Here is a 19,685-nt window from a genome sequence, read left to right as displayed (position 1 = left end):
AAAGAGAGATTTCAAGATACCCGGTGTCTTTACTCGTGTGACTTTTACCAATTAGGTGTGCTGAAGTGGGAAGTACCAAGTGCAAAGCGCAAAGAGTGTGTATGAACAAGGAAAAAAGCCATAGTATCATTAAGGATAACTATCCGTCAAGCATCCGAAACCCTCAACACCGCGTCTTTGGGGCGTGAGGTGGAGGTATCATCGTGATATCAAAACATGTACAAGCCAGCCTCCCATCCGAGGCTATACCTCTCCTTCTTTCTCCCTCTCCACCGTCCTCATGTTCCGTCGCGCCACGTCTTAGCTAGGTGGTAGTAATAAATATGCAGTGGGCGAAAGCAGCTTTCTGGCCGTCACGCCATGTGTACGCGAGAAAACTCCGCTCTCGTCCCCCCTCCCCCTCAGAGGCCCGCCGTGTATTCCATCCCATGACAAACTATACACAGCATCCAGCCTCATCGTCATTGCTCCTTTTTACTCAGTCTGCATCTGATTCCTCGAATACTCTTCATAAAACTCCAACGTTAACGCCGCCAAAAACCCAGGAATACACCCCTTCTCCCGGACCCAGAAGCCAATCTGGTCGCCGATTCTCCGGGCAAAAGCGCTCCTCGGCCCGCCGCCGACCTTCATGGTCCCCTTTTCGCCGTCAAACACGATAGAGTTCTCGTACTCGTCCGTCTGGGAGGGGTAGAACGTCGACTCGACGCGCATCTTACCGTTGGGCATGAACATGACGGTCCAGCCGAGCGTAGAAAAGATGGCCTCTTTGAACTCGAGGGATTTCTTGGACCAGACCTCCTTGAGGCGCTTGGCTGATTTCTGGGCGGATGCGGTCTCGGCGCGGGCTTCTTCCACGAGGCGGTCTGCGGCGTCGAGCTGGGATCGCGGGACGAGGTCGACGTTTTCGTTGTCGTTGAGTTGGGCGAGGAGGTCGGCGTTTTCCTGCTCCAGGGCTTTGAGCTTGGCGACTTTGATGGCTTCGTAGTCTGACGTCGGGTTCGAGCGCAGAGACAGGACGCGGGTTTTGGATTGTGTCTTGAGGGCCTTGAGCTGGTCTTGCGTGACGGCGAGTTCTTTCTGGGTGAGGGCGTGTTGGGTTTGCACGGCGGCGAGCTGGTCTTGGAGTTTGCGGTTTTTGCGGGTGAGGAGACCGAGTTGTTCCTGCGCGGCCGAGGCGTCGTCGTTTTCGTCGCGCGGGCGCTTCGTGCCGGCTGCTGGTATTGGGTCTGCGGCGGCGGGTGGTTTACCTGCTTCTATGGAGGACATCTCCGTGTGTAGAGCTTGCACCTCGCTTCTGTACTTGTCGACGAGATCCTCGAGCTCCTGGATACGACGGGCGCGGGTCTCGTCGACGGCCTCGGGCTGGAAAGCCTCGTCTTCGGCGTCAAAGGTCTTGAGCTGGGCGCGGAGGTATTCCACCTCCTTGACGGCCAGTACACGCTGGCGCTCCGTACGAAGGCGGGTCTTGTCGACGTTTTGGGGGGTTGATGCGGCGGACTTCGCGTCGGCGAGCTGAGACTTGAGGGTGGTAATTTCTTCCTGGCAAGATTTGATTGAGGATTCTTGCGCAGCGAGCTCGGCTTGTAGGGAGCCCATCTTGTCGAGCTGGGCGGCGTTCTCGTAACGCTGCTCAACGAGGGCGCGGGCGACAGCCTCAGGGGAGTCGAATTCGAGATCGCCGCTGCCGTTGTCTGTGCTGGCTAGGTAGCCCGTCCAGGCGATGCGTTCGTCCTCGAGGCGCTGGCGCTGGATGTGTGCCTCGGCGAGCTCCGTCTCGAGGGACCGGGCCGCCTCGAGCTTACGTTGAAGGGATCGCTTCTCCTCTTCGACGACCTCGACGGCCCGGTGGATCTGACGGAGGTGCTTCAGCTCTGAGAGCTGCTCACGGTTTGTGGCCTCGAGGCTGCGGATGTGCGCGACCTGCTCCGAGAGCTCGCGCTTGATGATGGCCATTGTGTCGGCGTCGCCTGTCTGGGCCTTGAGGCGGAGAACTTCAGATTCGAGGTCGGCTACATGGTTGTCCTTGTCCACGAGCTGCGACTGGATCTGCTGAAGAGCAGCCTCACGGGCCTGGCTTTCTTGTTCCAGCTCCTGCGTCGACTTTTGGGCAGCTTGAAGCTGCATTTCGAGGTCGATCGTCTTTCTCTCATTGATGCGCGCGGCTTCGTCTTTGGAGCTTGATAAGTCTTCCAATTGTTCCTGTAATAAACGGGCCTCCTCTTCCGCGTCGCGCGCACGCTTCTCTAGGCTCGTCTTTTCTTCCGCAATGTTGTCGCGGAGGTCGCTCAACTCCTTTTGGGTATTCTCTAGCTGGCGCGCCGCCTGGGACTTTTCACTCTCGGCAGCTTGTTTCGCTGTGAAATCGGCCTGGGCGCGACGGCGCTGGTCCTCGAGCTCGGCATTGTGTCGGGCGTCGGCCATCTGCTTCTCCTGCTCAAAGGTGCTGATGGTGTAGCGCAGGGTACCCAGCTCGGCCTTGAGCTCCTCAATGACCTGACGCTGAGACTCGTACTCGGCGGCATCGGGGGGCGCCATGTTTTCTTTCGAGCTCTCGTGGGATGAGGCGCGGACGGAGTCGGGGGCGGCGAGACTTGCGCGCGAGCCTGGCCTACTGTTGGCATCGCCGCCGGTGAAGAGGTTGTATGTTGGTTGTGTTGCGCGAAAAGTCTAACTCTCCGTTGTCAGCGGGCCAACGCTTCTCATTGTTTTTGTTTACTAGAGGCAACCAAGCGTACCCTGGATTCTCTCAAGGAAGTATGGGGTCTGGGAAGAGCGCTCCCGCCGGTGCTATTGCGGAAACGGTTCGTGACGGAGGCGCGCCTCCCTGGAGGGTCGCCCGAGGGGGTATGCGACCTCATTGCGCCGGTGCTTTGTTGAAGGAGCTTCTTCTTCGTCTCAACGCGCCCTGAGGATCGGCCAATGTTTTGGCGGTTGTTGACGGCCGGGGATGCTGGGGATAGAGTCACGTGACGTAACATGGAGGGCCCTGCTGTTGGTGGTGTCACTGCACCCCGCGGTGAGGAGCGGGAGGGATGTCGCTGGCTCTTCCTGAGCAGCACGCCCATCTCTTGCGCGCCTCTTGAGTCTTCGTCTTCGTCTATGACGATGTCGGACATGATGAACTTTGGTATTGAATCACAACATAAATCGGATCGAAACGGAATGTAGAGCGGAGAGAATTGAGAATCTATTTTTGACTGTCAGATAGGTTGCGATTATGCAGTGAGTAGGTCGCTGTCTGTCTATTTTCCCCAGCAACTAGGAGAACAAAAAAGCTTCAAATCGCTCCTTCCCTCTCTCGCGACAAGTTGCTTCTGCCACTTTCCAACGTAACTACCTTGCTCTCTCGGTCTGCTCTTTTCTCCCAGCCTCAGGCAGAGCCATTGACCAAATCTTCTTCCAAACCTTATTCATAGGATTCCCACGACTTTTCGAGACATGCAGAATAATAACATCAGAAAGTCCGGCACCTCCAAGTGAGATTATCATCTATCCAGAAAAACAAAAACGGATTTCGCCAGTTGCCCATCATTCCATGGCCGGGAAGAGCCAAGGGCCATTATGCGGCAAAGATGAGCTCTTTTGTTCTCATCAAACACTAGCCGAGCAGGCATCCACATGGCCTTTCAGTTCCACCATTACCCAGCCGGCTCGGATTTTTACATAGTGTAAGACAAACACCAAAGGCTCTAGACCCAGTGGTCCTGTGGCTCAAACTAACAAACGGGTAGAGAACAGGTACGAGCATAGTACTGGGGTATTTTGGGCGACAGGGAACAGCTGCACCATGACGTGATGGGCACATCCCACATGTATTGGAGCTTGTTCCTGACTTGGCGGCAGCATGGACCAGGATCCGCTCCGTGCCCTTGCGACTAAGCGTTGCTGTGCTCTCCCAAGCTCCGGTGCTCAGAAGCAGATTTCAACGATAGCTTCAACTTCCGGATTACCCCCCTTCCGCAAACCCCAACCAAACTCCCCAAACGCCCACGCCGAGCCGACCTCCCGAGCCTAGACGTCCACTATAACGATTCCTCGATCGAACCGCTTGCGAAGGAGAAGCTCGGCCAATTGGGGCATACGAAAGGGGCCGTTACTCAGCACGAGAATTATTGTCCGGGACAACCGAGCTCGAAACCACTGCGATCCCCTTGGCAAGAGTGTATCAACGTTCACTCAGCCTTGCTCCTCGATTCATCAGAAACAGAGAATTATTGCAGGCTTTTTGGATAACAGGGTCTGCTGCTGGGCCGGTTGGAATACTGAGCACAAGGCTGAGCCTGGCTGCGACGACTAAGCTTGACGACCCGGTCTAAACCGAACTGGGATCCGACCAGCTGCTCTCGCCTTGAGAACATCAGTGTGCCCGCCTCTTTTGAAGTAGTTGTTGTGTTTCTTTTGAGCAGGTGGAAGTCACAGGCAGCCAGGAGACTGTTGCTTCTCCCCTCTTTCAGCTCTTTCTCCCTTCAACCCAACATCGACTACCGAAAGATCAACACTATCAAAATCCCACCATAAACAGCAAATCGCCATCATGACGCTCTCGCGCCTCCTTGTAAGCCCCATTTTCTCTCCAAAAACTTGCGAATCAGCTAGGAACGACCGTGGCTGATGTGCAGGATAGCTCCGAGGCAACACCAGCCAGGCGCTTCGAGCCGTGGCCGTGCCTGGCCTTGCGCTCAGCTTCTCCCACCAAGCTCGCTACTACTCAGCGGATGCTGGCAAGAAGGACGAGAATGTGACAAGTGAGAACAAGCAGGAGGATAGCCCTCCTCCTTACACTCACCGTGGCTCTGCGATCAACTTTCACTGGGGCCGCGAGAAGAAGGAGAGGACTGGCCCGACTCTGTCGGCGGACAACTGGGAGGAACACCCTGATGCCAAGATTGAAGATTTCGAGGAACTCCCATACAAGGAGTTTGGCATCAACCAGCACATGGAGGTTAATGCCGAGTTCAAAAAGGTTCTGACCGAGGTTGTCCGGGAATTCCGCGCTCCTGTCATGTACGCCATGGCGTACGGCTCAGGTGTCTTCCCGCAGTCCAAAATCAGCCGTTCTGTGTCGGACGAGGAATTTCGCGCTGTCCACCCGAAGCCGTCTCCTTCGTTGATGGAAGTGCAGAAAGGCGGCCCCAAGATGATTGACTTCATTTTCGGTGTGACCCACACCCAGCACTGGCATTCGCTCAACATCAGGCAGCACCGTGACCACTACTCTGGCCTGGCCAGCTTCGGTTCGGGCCTCGTCTCTACCACCCAGGATCGCTGGGGCGCAGGTGTCTACTTCAACCCCTACGTCACCAAGAAGGGCATGCTCATCAAGTACGGCGTCACGTCCATCGACAACCTCTGTACCGACCTCTCGACCTGGAACAATTTGTACCTCGCGGGAAGACTTCACAAGCCGGTTAAGATCCTGCGTGACCACCCCCGAGTTCGCCTCGCGAATCAGGTCAATCTGATCTCGGCGGTCCGCACAGCTCTTCTACTTCTGCCTCCCAAGTTCACCGAGAAGGAGCTCTTCTCGACCATTGCCGGTATTTCGTACCTCGGTGATCCGCGCATGTCTCTCCCCACCGAGAACAAGAGCAAGATCTCCAATATTGTGGACAACAACATGGTCTCCTTCCGCAAGCTATACGGCCCGCTGCTCAATACTCTCCCCAACGTTGACTTCGCCGACGGAGCCGACCAGCAGAGCAAGCATGTCGCCGACGCCGAGTACGACGGCGCCATGTACCAGGACATGGACCCCATTAAGCGTGGCAACATAGTCCGTCGCCTGCCCAAGGCCTTCCGCTCACGCCTCTACTTCCAGTACCAGAAGAAGTTCATGGTACCGACTGCTGACTTCAAGGCCATGATGGATGCCTCCAAGGACGAGGACGCCGTAAGCTTCAAGCGTCGCGAGGGAGGTGGCTTCGAGCAGCGTATCGTCCAAGATGAGCCCGAGGAGCTGCAAAAGTCCATTCGCAAGGTCATTCGCCAGACCGTAAACTGGCCCGCAACCGCCCAGTCAATCAAGGGCTTCTTTACCGCGGGCGTCGGCCGTTCCGTTCGGTACATGTCTGAGAAGATGACGAAGTACAACGAGGGCAAGGCGAAAGCCAAGGCCAAGGCTGATGAAGAGAAGAAGCAGCCCACTGAGGAAGCAGAGAAGCCCAAGAAGGAAGAGTGAGCGCGCCTTGACGTGCGATTCGCGAATTGCACTCGCTGATCCGGTGTAAATTTCACGGCCCCGGCTTGACGCCTGACGACCTCTTGATTTGGCGACAATCTCGCAGTTGGTACATACCGAACTACCCATCGACGCTCTTGGCCTCGACCTGTACATTTGGCAAAGGGGGCATTACCCAGAGCATTCTTGCACCTCTTATCATCGGAGTTTATCGAGGATTCTCTGGAGGATTGTGGTCTCCTAGCCCCTGCAACTGATTCTTCAAACTTGCCCTACTCAACCCCTTGCCTGGGGCTTTCTTTTGTTTCGCCTTGCTTTGGACAACCTGCATCAGCATTGGGGTGTGGTACCCCGGATTAGATCTGGAAGGTGGGCAAAAAAGGGAAATTGGGTTTTACAAAAATCTCGCTCCATACCTGTTACGAGAGGAGGAGGAAAGGCCTTGATTTTTGGTGATCCTTCTGACTTACGCAGTGTCTCTGGATACTATCGAGAGACTTGGAAGGGGGGTATTGTCGTTCGGAGTGGACATTTCGGGAAGCGGACCCCTTTTTGATTGACGAGAGAGGATGAAATTTGGCGTTTTTGAGGGCATGTAACAAGAGTATTCACCGGGAAGCGAAAATGCCCCGAAGGCCACTTTGGCAGATTTGAATGAGGTGCGATGAGATCGCCCAAGATTCATAATGACTGCAATTCCGGACGCGCTTGAACGTGATCTCTGTGTATGGTGATGAGCTAGCAAGATTTCGGACCGCCCAACATTATTGACATCTAATGTGTGAAGGGGACTATGAAAGGATCGAAAGACCAACAAACGCTCGAGAGTAAGTATAAACAAACACGCAACCACGACAAGTCTCTAGCAATAATTCTGAATAATCATGGAATTATTACTACAGGCCATGATGTAGGCCCGGCTACTAATACAAGAGGTATTCGTTACATCATTCATCTTTCCGACGCGTGTGTCAAAGATGCTCTTTGAGGGTTTACCACTTCTTCTTGGCGTACGAAGCGGCACCGTCAATCAACTTGTCAGTGAACCCCTCGCTCTTCTTCTCCTCTTTCTTATCCTTTCCTCCGCCGCCGAGGATCCCACCGAGGAGACCTCCTCCGCTACCACCGCTGCTGCCGTGGCTGTCGTGACTGCTGCCGTGGCTGTCGTGACTGCTGCCGTGGCTGCCGTGGTTGTCGTGGCGGTCGTAGCTATCGCGACGGTCGTAGCTGTTGCGGCCTATGATGGTGTTAGCTTCGCTGTGTCCTGCCTTGTCAAGACAAATCCAAAGAGTAAACTTACGTCCGTGGGAAGAGTGGCCACCGGAATGTCCGTACTCTTCACGGCCACCGCCGTAGCCGCCACCACCTCCCATACCACCACCCATGCCGCCGCCCATACCACCTCCGCCGTTGTAGTTATCGCGGGGACCGGGGCCGCCTCCCATGCCGCCGGAGGGACCGTAGTTGTCTCGGCCGCCGCCTCCGTAGCCTCCGCCCATGCCGCCGCTCATGCCACCGCCGCCCATGTTCTCGCGGCCGCCGCCGTAGCCGCCGCCCATGCCTCCTCCCATGCCTCCTCCGTAGTTTTCTCTAGGGCCGTCGTTGTAGCCACCGCCCATGCCGCCGCCCATGCCGCTGGAGCCATAGTTTTCTTGTCTTCCGCTGTGCATTTTGATCTTTGGGGTAGAGGGTGTTGAAGAGTATGGGTTTATTGGTTGAGGGTCTGAGATCCTTAGGATATTGTAGTGTGGTGATGATGAGTGGTACTCGGATGAGATTGTAGTTGTGTTGGTGGTCGTGGTTGTGTTTGATGATGATGAGAGAGAATACCTGCTTGGGGCACTTCGAGAAGATGTCTTTATACTTTACCTGCTTGCACTGTCTTGACACAAGTCCGTCATCGTGGCCAAGGAACGCGTCGACGTCCGTCATCGACAGCGCCGTCAACCTGCTTGCGACCGTCCTTTCAAGCCCACGTCTCCATGCAGCACTCTCCCATCTACGTCAAATCCCACCACCGGCCGGGAGTTCTCCATTGAAAAGTACATCACCAAGCATCACACTCCCGACCCCGGAAAAAGAAGCATACAGAAATACCGGGGAATTTGACGTCAGAGCAGTCCATAGAGGGGACAAGGGTAGTGTCATTGCAGCCTTCACTTGTCTGGACTCAAGCAATTCTGGTCTCAGGAGTCCAGAGCAGACAGAGCTGTGAGGGCTTGTGGGGGGATTTTCCGGGCCAAGTGCCGCGTGAGTGCCGTGTAAACCGTCTTGGTATTTTGGATTTCCTTGGTGGAGATGCCTCGATATACCGGATTCATCGACCCAGGCGTTGCCAGGCTCGGCCAGGTTTCCTGCGGCGGGTGCCGTTTGAGCCTCACTGTGGGCTCTAGTGACATTCTAGCTTGCCGCGCTCTTCCACTCCTATTACGTTTCTGTGAGGTTGAACTGGACTGGGACCACTGGGTGTGTTGGTTGGAAAATGGCACAAAGGGAACGTGCCGTGAGCCGCAATGGTGTGGCCCCCCATCTGATCTCATAACGCGACGGTCATCTCCTGACGGAGTAATTGGCCGGCCCGCTTTCTTGACGGGAACTCGGGAGAGGCGTATCCTTTCGTAAGCTTCTCTCGCTTGAGGACTCTTGAGTTCTTGATGTTGAGTGTCTGTACCATCAGTATACTACGGCTACACAGTACTATGAAGGTGTAGTCCGTGAAGTTGGTCACTGGTGGCGATGTGGAGACAGCAGAAACCGGGCTGACTGGGAGGAAACTTGGATGGGTGCGCCACTGATTTATTTATGGAAGGACCCTGCTTTTTGATCATCCTACTGGGTGCCCAATTTCATGTATAATCTTACAGTCCTTCTTCAATCTTGACATTATCTCTCATTCCCGTCTCATGATAAGGCTTAGTTGGAGGCACCACGAGATGTCATCGATTCAAGGTGCATAACAACAACAGGAAGGGTTCATGGCTTCCATTCCCGTCACGTTTTGACCTGGACCGTTTGTGTTTCCAGTGACATCGTTTCGTTGCGACGCTGGGGCGAGTTGATGGGATGACGCAATGGCATTTCTTGGTCCGATGGGATGCGCCCCCAGCTCCCCGTCTGGCCCGTTTGCCGGTTACCGTTTGCCAAGCACACGTCACTAACAATTTTCTACAGTGAGTGGAATCTAATCTACTCCGTAGTATGCCAGCAGGTTCTAGCTACTGCTCTCCGATGCTTTGAGCACTTTTCAACGCTTGCACAATTGGCAAAATTACTACTCTACGGGTTGTCAATGCCTCGGGCGTACGCGTCTTGGCCCCTGGTAAAGCCCTACCGACGGGTTAGACTAGGTAAGGTACGGATACGCTACCTGAGCCAGTAGGGCAGCAGGGCTTGGTACGGACTACGGAGTAATTTAGCAGAGTCCATCGGGGAGTTCATAGCGGGAGAGACAATCCGGGATCTTCCCGCGACTCCGCCAAGGGGTGGGATGCCAAAGACCGGCCCTAGGCTGGGATCGGTGGGGGGGAGAGGGAAGAGGAATGATGGCGTTTTAGGCGTTGAAACTATCTTCTCTTTGGATTCTGGCAGTTTGACGTGTGGTTCCTTGACAGTTCAAGGTCTAGATGGAAACATGACCCAGTCCCATCATCCATGAGAGAAAAAGGTTTCTCCTGGATGGACCTTACTCCAAGGACCTGCCCCGACCACGCCGTCGCATGCATATTGGCCGGAACCCCATTTTGTCTTTTTTGCCCATTCTCATGCAGCGCCGCGCCGCACAGCCCACCTGACGGACATTGACATTGTAGAAACTAAAGAGTAGAGACGGAGGGGGAAAGACCTATCTCTCTCTACCTTACTGTAGAGTGTCGTGTGTGTGTGTGTGTATGTCGTCGGGGCCTTTCAAAGACGGACAACACCAGCGCATGGATGCATAAGGGACAGCCCAAGAGTCGAATTAGGGAGAGAGAAAAGACTTGATCGTTGGTCCAATGCCTCTCCCTCCCGTGCCCCGTCCGTCCAAACATCGTCAATGGATTTCCATCTGAGTTGAGTTTGTCTGCAAATCCCCAAATCCCTCGGCCTTGCGACTCTCTCTCTCTCCCACCCACCCATTACGTTTGTCCATCCTGGATTGCGCCCACCCTTGCCTGGACATGCTTGGCGCTGTTCCTTTTCGACTTTCCATTCTGGATTAAGGCGGGCGGGCATCCTTTTGCCTCCCGTCCTCTCAACTTTTCTTCAGTTCTATTCTAGCCGTCAGCAAACCCCCGCAAATCTCGTGTCTAGTCAGAGCTTGTGGTTGTTTCTTTCCTTCTTCACTTTCCCTTCCTCTTCTTCTCACCGTCGAGATCCCGGGATTTCTTCATAGAGACAACCTGCTGGATCGGTTACACCGCTTATCCCGGCCGGCTACCTACGACCCTTACCTTACCTCGAAAGCGACCACCACCCACCCATCCACTCACCCTCCATTGTTCCTATCATCTTGCAGAGCTCTCAGAAAAAAGGACGGTAACAACGGCTGGAAACCCACAATCTCGCAGTAGTTCGACCTTCCCTTCTGTAGCGATTTGCGCCCGCCCGCTTTCTTTGTGTTCCATTTGCCCAAATCTTCAATCGCCAAGCAAACACCCCGCGGGCCACACCAGGGGAGCATTCATTCTGTAAAGTGGTTGGTTGGGGCCTTGAATGCGAGAAAAAAAGCTCCAAAGAAGTTCAAACGAATCAATTCGACGACAGCTTTCCCAACCTCCGCCCAATATTGGCAACTTTCTGACTTCTTTCTTCTTCCTTTCTTTCTTCCCAACCTCCGACCTTTGACTCCAACTTCTTTCTCTCCCGTCGAACGGGCCGTCGTCGCAGGTGTGTCGGCAAACTACCTGAACCTTTGAATCTACGGTAAAGAGAAACGACGCCTAGACGCCGCACCCGAAGGAAATTCAAGCATTCCGGGAATCTCATTCTCTGGCCGGCCCATCCGTCGCTGCCACTCACCGAGGCCGTCGCCGTTGCGATACCACCGCCCTCGACAAACGACAACAACCCCCGATCCCGACCGACCGAACGAAGACCGGCTGTGCCACCGCACTTGAATTTCCAACTTGTCAAGCAAGCCGCATGAGCCAGACCTCTTGGTTACCGCCGCATGATTCCACGATAGAGAGGCCCCCGCAACCTCAACCTCGCGATCGAGGCGGAACCCCGTCGCCGCCGTCAACCCAGCATGACGCGCCCGCGCATCCCCGCCCTCTACGGGATCCTCCAATTCTGCCTCCGCCTCACCCTCGTCGTCTTTGAGGTGTGCGCCCTCGCCGCCCTCATCACCTTATCGCGATATGGCTTCCACTTCCCGCTCGGATACGTCACAGTAAGCCTCATACGCATTTTCCTGACCATGTAGACTAAGTACTAATTACCCAAAAAAGTCCGTCTCAGGCATAATCTTCTCCATGGCCGAAATGGTCACCCTCGCAAACTCAACCCACCAGATCCCCCGCATGCGCACCGGCGCCATCGTCGTCGGCGACTTCGTCCTCTTCGTCCTCGGCCTCGTCGCCTTCTTCTACTTCATCATCCTCAACGGCTGGCGCACGGGGAGCCCGGACCGCGAGTACCGCGCCTGGCGCGAGGATCCGCTCAGGGTCGAAAAGGAGACGTGGGCGCCGTGGTACATGTGGCTGCAGCTCATCGCCGCGGTGCTGCATTTCCTGTACATGGCCATGCACTGCGTCGACGCGTGTAAGGAGGGCGGGCCGGAGCAGCAGCGGCGGAGACGGGCACGGAGGAGGGCGAGGGAGGTGGAGAGGAGGGAGAGGAGGGCGGGTATTGGGAGTAGTGATCCTGAGACGGCGCAGGTGGTGCCGAGTTGATGATGCAGACGGACTCGGGACGGGACGTGGTCTTCTTGGGTGCTGACCTCTTTGCATTGGGAGTTATTTTGTTGGGTTCGGGCTTGGGGTGTTCTTGGCGTTTAGGAGATGAAGGGTACGGGGATTTCATGAGACATGGGCAAATGGATTTGGTGCGGCCTCGAGCAAGTGCTGGTCTTGGCCGGGGGAAGACGAATATCCACGTTCATGAAGGACACTACTGAGGGAAGAAACGGACATGTCTCCTTCTTCGCCTGGAGAATGACACTTTTGGGATATCATGGCGCAGACACAGAGAGATTTTGGATATCCGACAGCCGTGTCGTAATTCTAGACGATGGTTCATCAAGTTCTTACGGAACATAGGACCTTGAATAGCCTCCAACTCTCTCACGTTGAAGGCACAAAAACAGAAAAGATACCCGGAATTGTCAATATCAAAACCAGCACAGTTCATCATACATCCTCAATTTCTCTCACATTGCTCCTCATCATGCAATCGAGTTTACATCACCCATCACTAGCGACGTGCGTCACTTCCGTCGGACCCGGGCTCTCAGCTGTGTACTCCCCCAAATGACGGTTACATTAGCGGCGACTTTTTACGAGAGTTTAGGGCTGCTGCGAGAGGCTTCGGACCGTTTGAAACGTTGGCCACCTTCTGTCCAGTGGCGGCGGCTTTCGGTGCATGTCAGGAAAGTCAATCCAGAGGATCGTCGTCTGGTCTTTTAGAAGAAAGGTCTTGTAGGTTCATGTTTACTTGTAAGGGGCTCAACGTTTCCCAGATTAGGAAAACGCAGTTGAACAAAAGGGCAATTCCTTCATGATGATTGTGACTCACCACGACTTTTATTGAAAGCACAAACTGCAGCTTTGTTTGCTATTCAGATACTCTCAAAGTGCTACTATTTTCTCTCGAGGAAATCCGTGCGTAGCCCAAGGTCTAGCTCGAATCCCGCTTGGACTGCGCCTGTGTGATGAATGTCAAAAGGGCAATGGTCCCTTCACATTCGCACACAGACATCTGGACCTGGGACTAGCAGCTCGCAATGTGCGCACTCGCGAGCTAGTGAAGCATGTCTCGGTATTCGAACAGCCAACGGAGCCAACAGGGCCGCGGAGCCCCGGGGTGATTGGTAGGTATCACCGCCGGGTATCCGGTGGGAAGAGATCATTAAGTCCACGGGGGAACCTAGAGGCCATCCTTTTCTTCGAGTCTAGGGACCAAGGAAAGCCGTTGAAGTGGGTTCCCTTATCGACGAGCGGAGTGTTCGGGCCTCGTATTTGGGCAAAAAACTCGTATTCTAATATAACGGGGTTCTCGGGGGTAGAATCACACAAACATTGCCCAAGAGGTCAGAATATTTTATCCGTAAGGTACGCATCACCTCTAAGAAAGGCTTATCTATGGTACTCAGAACTACTATCCGCGTTCACTCCATCACGGCCCGGAGGCCGCGCGTCTCTTCCCCCGACCCTCCGTCCCCTTTCCACACGCGACTCTCGCGCTTCCTTTCCCGCCCTCAACCCACCGTCCCTCCTCGGCCCCAAGCTGCACCCATCCCCTCGTGCCCTCAGGAACATCCCACTCCACGCTCGCAAACCCACCGCCCTCCTCAACGACCCACTTGGCACTGAACCGCCCCAGCGCCGTCGTGAACCCGGCCTCCGCCTCCGCCGGCAACCCCTCCGCCTCGCCGCCAAACGAAGCCGGCTTCAGGCTCCACTCCCGGCCCGCGGGCGCCGTGACGCGAAGCCCGACGAGGTACTCCGTCATCGCGCTCGTCGGACCCGAACTCCACCCGTGCGCGTGGCTCACGTAGCTCGGGTCATCCGTGTACCCCCTGCCCTTGCGGTACCCGAACGTGCCGTCGACGAGGTACCCCTCGATCACGGTCGAGCCCGTGCCGTTGGGGTGGTTCAGGTACCACCCCCAGCTGTCGCGGATGAGCTGCATCGCACGATCGGGGCGGCCTGCGACGAAGTGTGCTTCGATTTCGATGCTGGAGATGAAGGGGGAGATGTTACCTGGTAGCTCGGGGGACGCTGGGCCGATGGGTGTCCAGTTTTGGGTTAGGGTTTTGGAGATGGAGGCGGCTTCGGGGCTGGAGGGGGCGACGAGGTTGAAGGCTAGGGCGTAGGCGTTTGCGTCTTGGGGGTAGAGGGTGCGGTTTTTGTAGCCGTCGATGAAGGCTCCCTTTGTGGGGTCCCAGAGGTGGGTGAAGATTGCTTTCTTGAGGGCGTCTGCGCGGGCGAGCCAGGTTTCTGTGAGGTTTGTCCCTGCTGGTGCTGTGAGGTTTGATGTGTTGCTGGCGGGAGCGAGGTCTGCGAGAAAGGCGCCGGTGGTGAGGGTGCGGTAGAGGAGCATGTTCGGCGCGCTGCCGTTGAGCGAGTTGACGTACCGAGCCCAATCGCCCGCGGCCGTGGCATTGAGGATCCCCGTCTCGGGTATGAGCTTCCCGTAAATGTAGTCCATCGCCTTCAGGTACGTCGCCCAGTTCGCCGCCAGCCAGTCCGTATCCCCGGAGAAGAGGACGTAGTTGTACGCGCCAATCATGGTCCACATGTGATACGCATCGCTCGTGGCGTCCAGGTACGGCGGGCCCGCGCGGGGGAAGATGCCCGAGTCCCGCTGGAAGTCGAACATTGTCTGGATGGCGTTGCGCGCGGACTCGAGGTCGCCGGTGCTGACGAAGGCGGAGGGGACGGCGACGCCCATGTCGCCGGGCCAGATCCAGCGGTCGCGTTTGGCGCCGTCGAGGAGGAGGGAGGAGCCTACGCCGAGCCAGGCGTCGTTGGACCAGCCTCCGTTGGTTATGTCTTCTGTGAGGACGCGGCCTGTTTCCGGGGGCGCGGCGTTGGTTTGGAGGGTGTAGGCGCCCGCGTACCATATTTTGTTGAGGAGGGTGTGGGAGGAGTGGAAGTAGCCTTGGTAGGCGCGGAGGTTTGACCAGGTTGGTTGGAAGACGATTTCGAGGGAGACGTCGTCGATTGTGAGGGCTTGTGACGAGGTGTTTGTCATGAGGTAGAGGGTGAGGTATCGGAAGCCGCCGCGGAGCTGGGGGAAGGGGACGGTGTAGGAGCCCGGGCCGGGGACGGTGATTTGGTGAAAGAGGGCGCCGTCGACGGAGATGAGGGTCTGGCCCGGACCGCGGTAGTTTCCGTTGGAGTTGTCCGAGTACTCGCCGATCCAGTTCTTTGCTTCCGTCCAGGCGAGGCCGAGGGTCACGGGCTCGGTGGTGTTGCCGGTGCCGGTGCCGGAGAGTGTGTAGTTCACCGAGGTGAGGCCGCCGACGAGGACGCCAAAGTCGAAGACGAGCGCGGAGCCATTGCCGGTGAGGGTTTGTGACTCGGGAGAGGGGAAGGAGGCGAGTTGGTCGCCTGTCGCGAGGGAGAGGATGGACTTTGGGCGGGCTGTGCGGGAGTCTGGGGCGTATATGTTTGCGTCCCAGGGGCCCGGGAAGGAGGCTTCGGTTGGGTGGGTGCAGGTTGCGTTGCGCCAGCAGGATTGGGCTGCTGTGTTTGTGAAGAGAAGGGCGAGGCCTAGGAGGAGGGAGGACGATGAGGATGAGACCATTGTGGACGGATGCGGTGCGGTCTGGCACCCTGCCTAGTCTCGAGATCTAGACGTGAGGCGGAAGAGAGGTCAGGTTGGTCGGTTCGTGATATGTTGTGCAGCTTCATAGGCTTTTGGGGTGGTGTATCGCGGCATTGCTACCCCGAGGCAAGCGTATTGATGTTGTTTCTCCCCTGACCCAAGTACTGGGGATTCAAGTGATGTCAATGCCTCGAATTAGGCTAAGTAGAGAGTCCCCGCAGGGTCCCTCTGTCCTTGGTGTCATTGTCATCTCGGGTCCGGGTTTCTTGGTGGAAATGGCGGGCACGAGGTGATGTGGTATTTCCTCCGGCCCCATGGGGTTCGGTGACTTCGGGTCAATGATGGGTGGTTAGGTTTGGGGAACTTTCTGCAGTTCTGCAGCCGAACACGAGTCGTGGTTCCTTTGGATCTTGAGCAGGGGGCAGACAGGGTGGGAGTCGATCGCTTGGCAGAGAGAGCCAGGGGGAATCTTCGGTAATAATCAAGGAACAAATCAAGAGAAGAGAAGGGGAAGAAGAAGAGAAAGAAGAGGATCAATGGGAAGAGACGGAGGAGGAGCGTGCGGGGTTTGAAGGAGGAGTCTTGCAGCTAAGTTTGTGGGGTAATCTGGAGAAGTGGAACGTTGTTTCTTGGCGTTCACCTCTCTTAGTCATTCCCGTAGTTGAGTTGAGTTGACTTGGTTCATCTGAAGTTGTCGCCGTCTGATGTTTGAGTTGACTTGTCCATACTTATTGACTGGGCTGGGTTCCAGGTTGTAATCGTCGGTTCAGACTTTGACGCTGCTTTCTGGTTTTGTGGAAGTCCTTGCTCTGTTCAGATCGGTCGTAAAGAGATGATGGGAATATATAATGCCTAGCGAAAGTGTTTACCAATGTGACATGATTGACAACTGAATAAGAATAGAATTTACAAGGCTGAGAAGCCCCGTGTGCTAGGATCTAAATATGTACTAGAATTCAAAGTATAATCCAACCACCATCTCACGCCTTGGAAATGGTGACCTCAACCTGTCCGCCAGACAAGTCGACGAGATATCCTCCTCTGGCCACACTCGCGCCAGACACCGTGAACTTGGCATCACCCGACGTCGTCTCAAGCCAAACAATAGTCGAGTTAGCCTTCAGCGCCGCCTCAGACGCCGCAGCACCAAGACTCAACTTCACCGTCTGGCCCTCGCGATCATAAGTAACAGTCTGAATAGCACCGGCGCTGAGATCAACCTTCAACCCCAAATCCGCAACAAACACACGCCTCCGCACCGCGTCCCTCGGCTCAGCAACCACAGAAGTCTCAGTCGACGAAACGACGTTGCCGCCAAACACGACCTCCCCGTACGTCGCGTGGTTGACAATATACACACCCTGACCGAGACCCAAACCCAAGAACCCGAGACCGTAGTCGCCGGTATACGGATCCCACGCCAAATGCTCCGGGAACGAGTGGAACGCCGCCGAGGGGCAGCCCTCGGCGTCAATGTTCGTCAGGGGCGCCGTGTTGCCGGCGAAGGCGACGCGGAGGGCGTCGACGTCGGACGGGTTCCGCTCAAAGTGGTGCAGCATCGGGAGCGAGTTGAGGCCGGAGCCGTAGTGGTGGAGCTGGCGCTCGATGCCTTGGTTCTTGGCGCCGTAGAGGAAGTCCCAGTACCGGCGGGCGTTGCCGTTCCAGCCCCAGTGGGCGACGGTGGGCATGTAGGCTCTGATGCTGTTGATTGCTTTGATGGCGGTGTTGTTGTGACCAAAGTACCTGTTGCCCTCGTGTTAGCTGTTGCGTATCAAGAGTTTGGTGATCTGGGTTAAAACGAGCTTACTCGGTCCAGTAGTAGACGCCTTCCTGGCCGGTACTATCCCACGCCATCTCGCTGCCAAAGGGAACAGCCAGCGTCTCCCAGAACTCGGCGCGGAAGCGCATATTGGCTTCAAAGGTCGTAGCCTCCTGCGTCATGTTCTCCCTCTTGAGATCCTCGAGCAGCTCCGCAAACACCGTCTCGCCCATCAATCCAGTCAACCCGTAGTCGCAGTCCGCCGCGCCGTTCTTCATGCAGTGCGTCACCGTGTTGTACGCCTGCGTCAGGTACCAGGTCCAGTCGGCGCGGGTCTTGACCTGCGGGTAGTCCCTCGCCACGCGGTACATGGACCAGTACGCCACTACGGGATGGACGTAGTTATACGCGCGGACGGTGGTGTACGCTCTCTCCTTGGTCCACGACGCCCAGGACGTCCAGTCGCGGGAGGCGTCATAGGTGTAGTTGACGGCGTCGGGCTGGTAGAAGAAGGTGCTCGCGCGCACGGCAAAGGTGTCGTTTGCCGGCTGGATCGTGCCGACGATGGTGTCGTGGATGAAGTCGTCCAGGACGGCGACCTCGGCTTCGACGGGCTGAACGAAGAGCTTCGTGGCGGCGGCGACGTAGGCGCCCGTGCCGCCCTCGTCACTTAGACCCGCGATCCAGACGCGCTCGTCTTGGGTGACGATGGCCTTTGCTTCTTTGTCGTAGCCCATGATGGACGGCGCGCGGCCAAAGGGGTCCGAGGCGTCGGTGAAGTGCGCAGCGGTGGTGAGGAAGTGGCCCAGGTCCGAGACTGTTTCCGGCGCGGGCTTGGTGATGTAGTATTGCACCACCTGCGTCTTGCCGTCCTCGTAGGTGATTGTCACCTTTGCGCGGCCCCAGGCGCCGGCGGTCGGCGTGAGAAGGTACGGGGAGCCCTTTGCGGCGGTGTCCTGCTTGATGGTGAAGGCTGAGCCGTCAATGGTCTTAACCGGGGACGAGTGCGTGAGGTAGAGTCTGGCTGTGAGATCGGTGGGCACGACGTAGCCCGGGATGCCCACGGCGAGCGGGATCTCCGCCTTTGTGACGGCGGCCTCGATGGTCTGGATGCTCTCGGCGGCGACGAATCTGAGTCCAACAGAGTATGTTTCCCCGGCCTCGAGCGTCTTCGAGGTGGGCGTGTTCCAGGGCGTCGCGCCCTTCCACTCGGTCTCCGCCCACGCCTGGGAGTGAATCATCCACTCATAAGTGCCTTCGTAGGTCTGCGACTGGTAGTAGTAATCACCCTGCGGCTCCCCAAGAAGTCTCCACGCCTCGAACGGACTCGAGCCCAGCGGCGCGACCACAAGGGCGTTGCCGAGGCCCTTTACGGGGGAGACGCGGACGTAGCCCGCATCGAGACCGATGTACGGGTCCGCGAGGGAGCACTTTGCCTGCGTCTCCTCGGCCGACGGGCGCGAAAAGATGTTGTTGATGGCGACGGGCAGACCCAGGGCGCCGAGCTCGACGGTGCCGTTGGCGGTGTTGGTGAAGTTGACTCGCAGAGCGAGGCCGTCGCCGGCGGGGAGCCACTCGCGCGTGACGGTCAAGGGCACGCCCGCGGGCAGCGTCGCGGCGAGGTCTGCACCGGCAATCACGCCCGGGGCGAGGTCCGCGAGGGCTTTGACGGGTTTTCTGGCCTGAGCGGAGTCGACGGATGTCCAGTTGCCGGCGCCGTCGAGCTTGAAGCGGAAGGTGACGTCGCCGATGTGGTGGGCGTAGTTGAAGGTGAGGTTGGCGAGGAGGTCCGAGGGGAGGAAGTCGAAGTCGGTTCCGGGCTTGAGGGAGGCGAGGGTTTGAGAGTCCTTGACGAGCTGGCCGGTGAACTGGCCAGCCTTAAAGTCAAGGAAGCCGTTTGCTATGCCGAGATCATCGCTGGATTGGGCGTTGACGAGAGACGTCAGCGCCAGCGTGAGGGCTGGGAGGAGTTGTGTCCGAAACATCGTGAGTGATGTAGCTGACCGTTTCGATTCGATCAATCACAACGATGGCTAATGCTTGTTCTAGCCAAGGCGGGAGGCGCATTCTATTTATCACTGAGTCCTCCGTATGGGCACTACGAAATGCCTCCATCATCAGTGAGGTAGCATTTCCTGTACTGATCTGCGTCATGGACCGCTAATTTCCCCATGGTTTCATGCGATCTGGAGCCCGTCACCCATTGTAGAAGCTCGGGAACCATTGATACGAGCCAGGGCGCTCTAACATTCGGTCGCATCGTCTGACCTTGCG

At 56.7% G+C, this 19,685-nt stretch overlaps 6 protein-coding genes across 6 annotated transcripts; 2 read left to right on the top strand and 4 right to left on the bottom strand.

Annotated features, from left to right (window-relative positions):
- Nucleotides 1–62: 62 nt before the first annotated feature.
- HER10_EVM0007892 (spindle assembly checkpoint component MAD1) lies at nt 63–3,119 on the bottom strand (the record flags this gene model as incomplete). The annotated part of the gene is made up of 2 exons (XM_035477432.1): nt 63–2,670; nt 2,739–3,119. The coding sequence occupies 2 exons, from the start codon at nt 3,117–3,119 to the stop codon at nt 475–477; spliced, it is 2,577 nt and encodes an 858-aa protein (XP_035331625.1). The 3' UTR covers nt 63–474.
- Nucleotides 3,120–3,935: 816 nt separating this feature from the next.
- Nucleotides 3,936–6,842, top strand: HER10_EVM0000912 (uncharacterized protein). The gene is made up of 2 exons (XM_035470678.1): nt 3,936–4,558; nt 4,628–6,842. Exons 1-2 carry the CDS (start codon nt 4,538–4,540, stop codon nt 6,179–6,181), a joined length of 1,575 nt encoding a protein of 524 aa, XP_035331180.1. The 5' UTR covers nt 3,936–4,537; the 3' UTR covers nt 6,182–6,842.
- A 255-nt stretch (nt 6,843–7,097) lies between these two features.
- On the bottom strand, nt 7,098–8,932 carry HER10_EVM0013125 (uncharacterized protein). Its single transcript, XM_035482492.1, has 2 exons — nt 7,482–8,932; nt 7,098–7,418 (listed from the first exon to the last, which is right to left on the bottom strand). The coding sequence occupies exons 1-2, from the start codon at nt 7,849–7,851 to the stop codon at nt 7,174–7,176; spliced, it is 615 nt and encodes a 204-aa protein (XP_035331967.1). The 5' UTR covers nt 7,852–8,932; the 3' UTR covers nt 7,098–7,173.
- A 1,512-nt stretch (nt 8,933–10,444) lies between these two features.
- On the top strand, nt 10,445–12,459 carry HER10_EVM0009504 (uncharacterized protein). Its single transcript, XM_035478990.1, has 2 exons — nt 10,445–11,552; nt 11,611–12,459. Exons 1-2 carry the CDS (start codon nt 11,409–11,411, stop codon nt 12,052–12,054), a joined length of 588 nt encoding a protein of 195 aa, XP_035331724.1. The 5' UTR covers nt 10,445–11,408; the 3' UTR covers nt 12,055–12,459.
- Nucleotides 12,460–13,495: 1,036 nt separating this feature from the next.
- HER10_EVM0002732 (bacterial alpha-L-rhamnosidase domain-containing protein) lies at nt 13,496–15,932 on the bottom strand (the record flags this gene model as incomplete). Its single annotated transcript, XM_035472433.1, has 1 exon — nt 13,496–15,932. The coding sequence occupies exon 1, from the start codon at nt 15,629–15,631 to the stop codon at nt 13,496–13,498; it is 2,136 nt and encodes a 711-aa protein (XP_035331297.1). The 5' UTR covers nt 15,632–15,932.
- Nucleotides 15,933–16,632: 700 nt separating this feature from the next.
- HER10_EVM0007799 (uncharacterized protein) lies at nt 16,633–19,396 on the bottom strand (the record flags this gene model as incomplete). Its single annotated transcript, XM_035477343.1, has 2 exons — nt 16,633–17,395; nt 17,460–19,396. The coding sequence occupies 2 exons, from the start codon at nt 19,394–19,396 to the stop codon at nt 16,633–16,635; spliced, it is 2,700 nt and encodes an 899-aa protein (XP_035331621.1).
- Nucleotides 19,397–19,685: the final 289 nt, after the last annotated feature.

The sequence above is a fragment of the Colletotrichum scovillei genome (genome assembly GCF_011075155.1).
Source record: "Colletotrichum scovillei strain TJNH1 chromosome Unknown Contig00007, whole genome shotgun sequence".
Classification (NCBI taxonomy): domain Eukaryota; kingdom Fungi; phylum Ascomycota; class Sordariomycetes; order Glomerellales; family Glomerellaceae; genus Colletotrichum; species Colletotrichum scovillei.
Note: the sequence above shows the minus strand (reverse complement) of the source record. Positions and strands in the feature narration are given on the sequence as shown.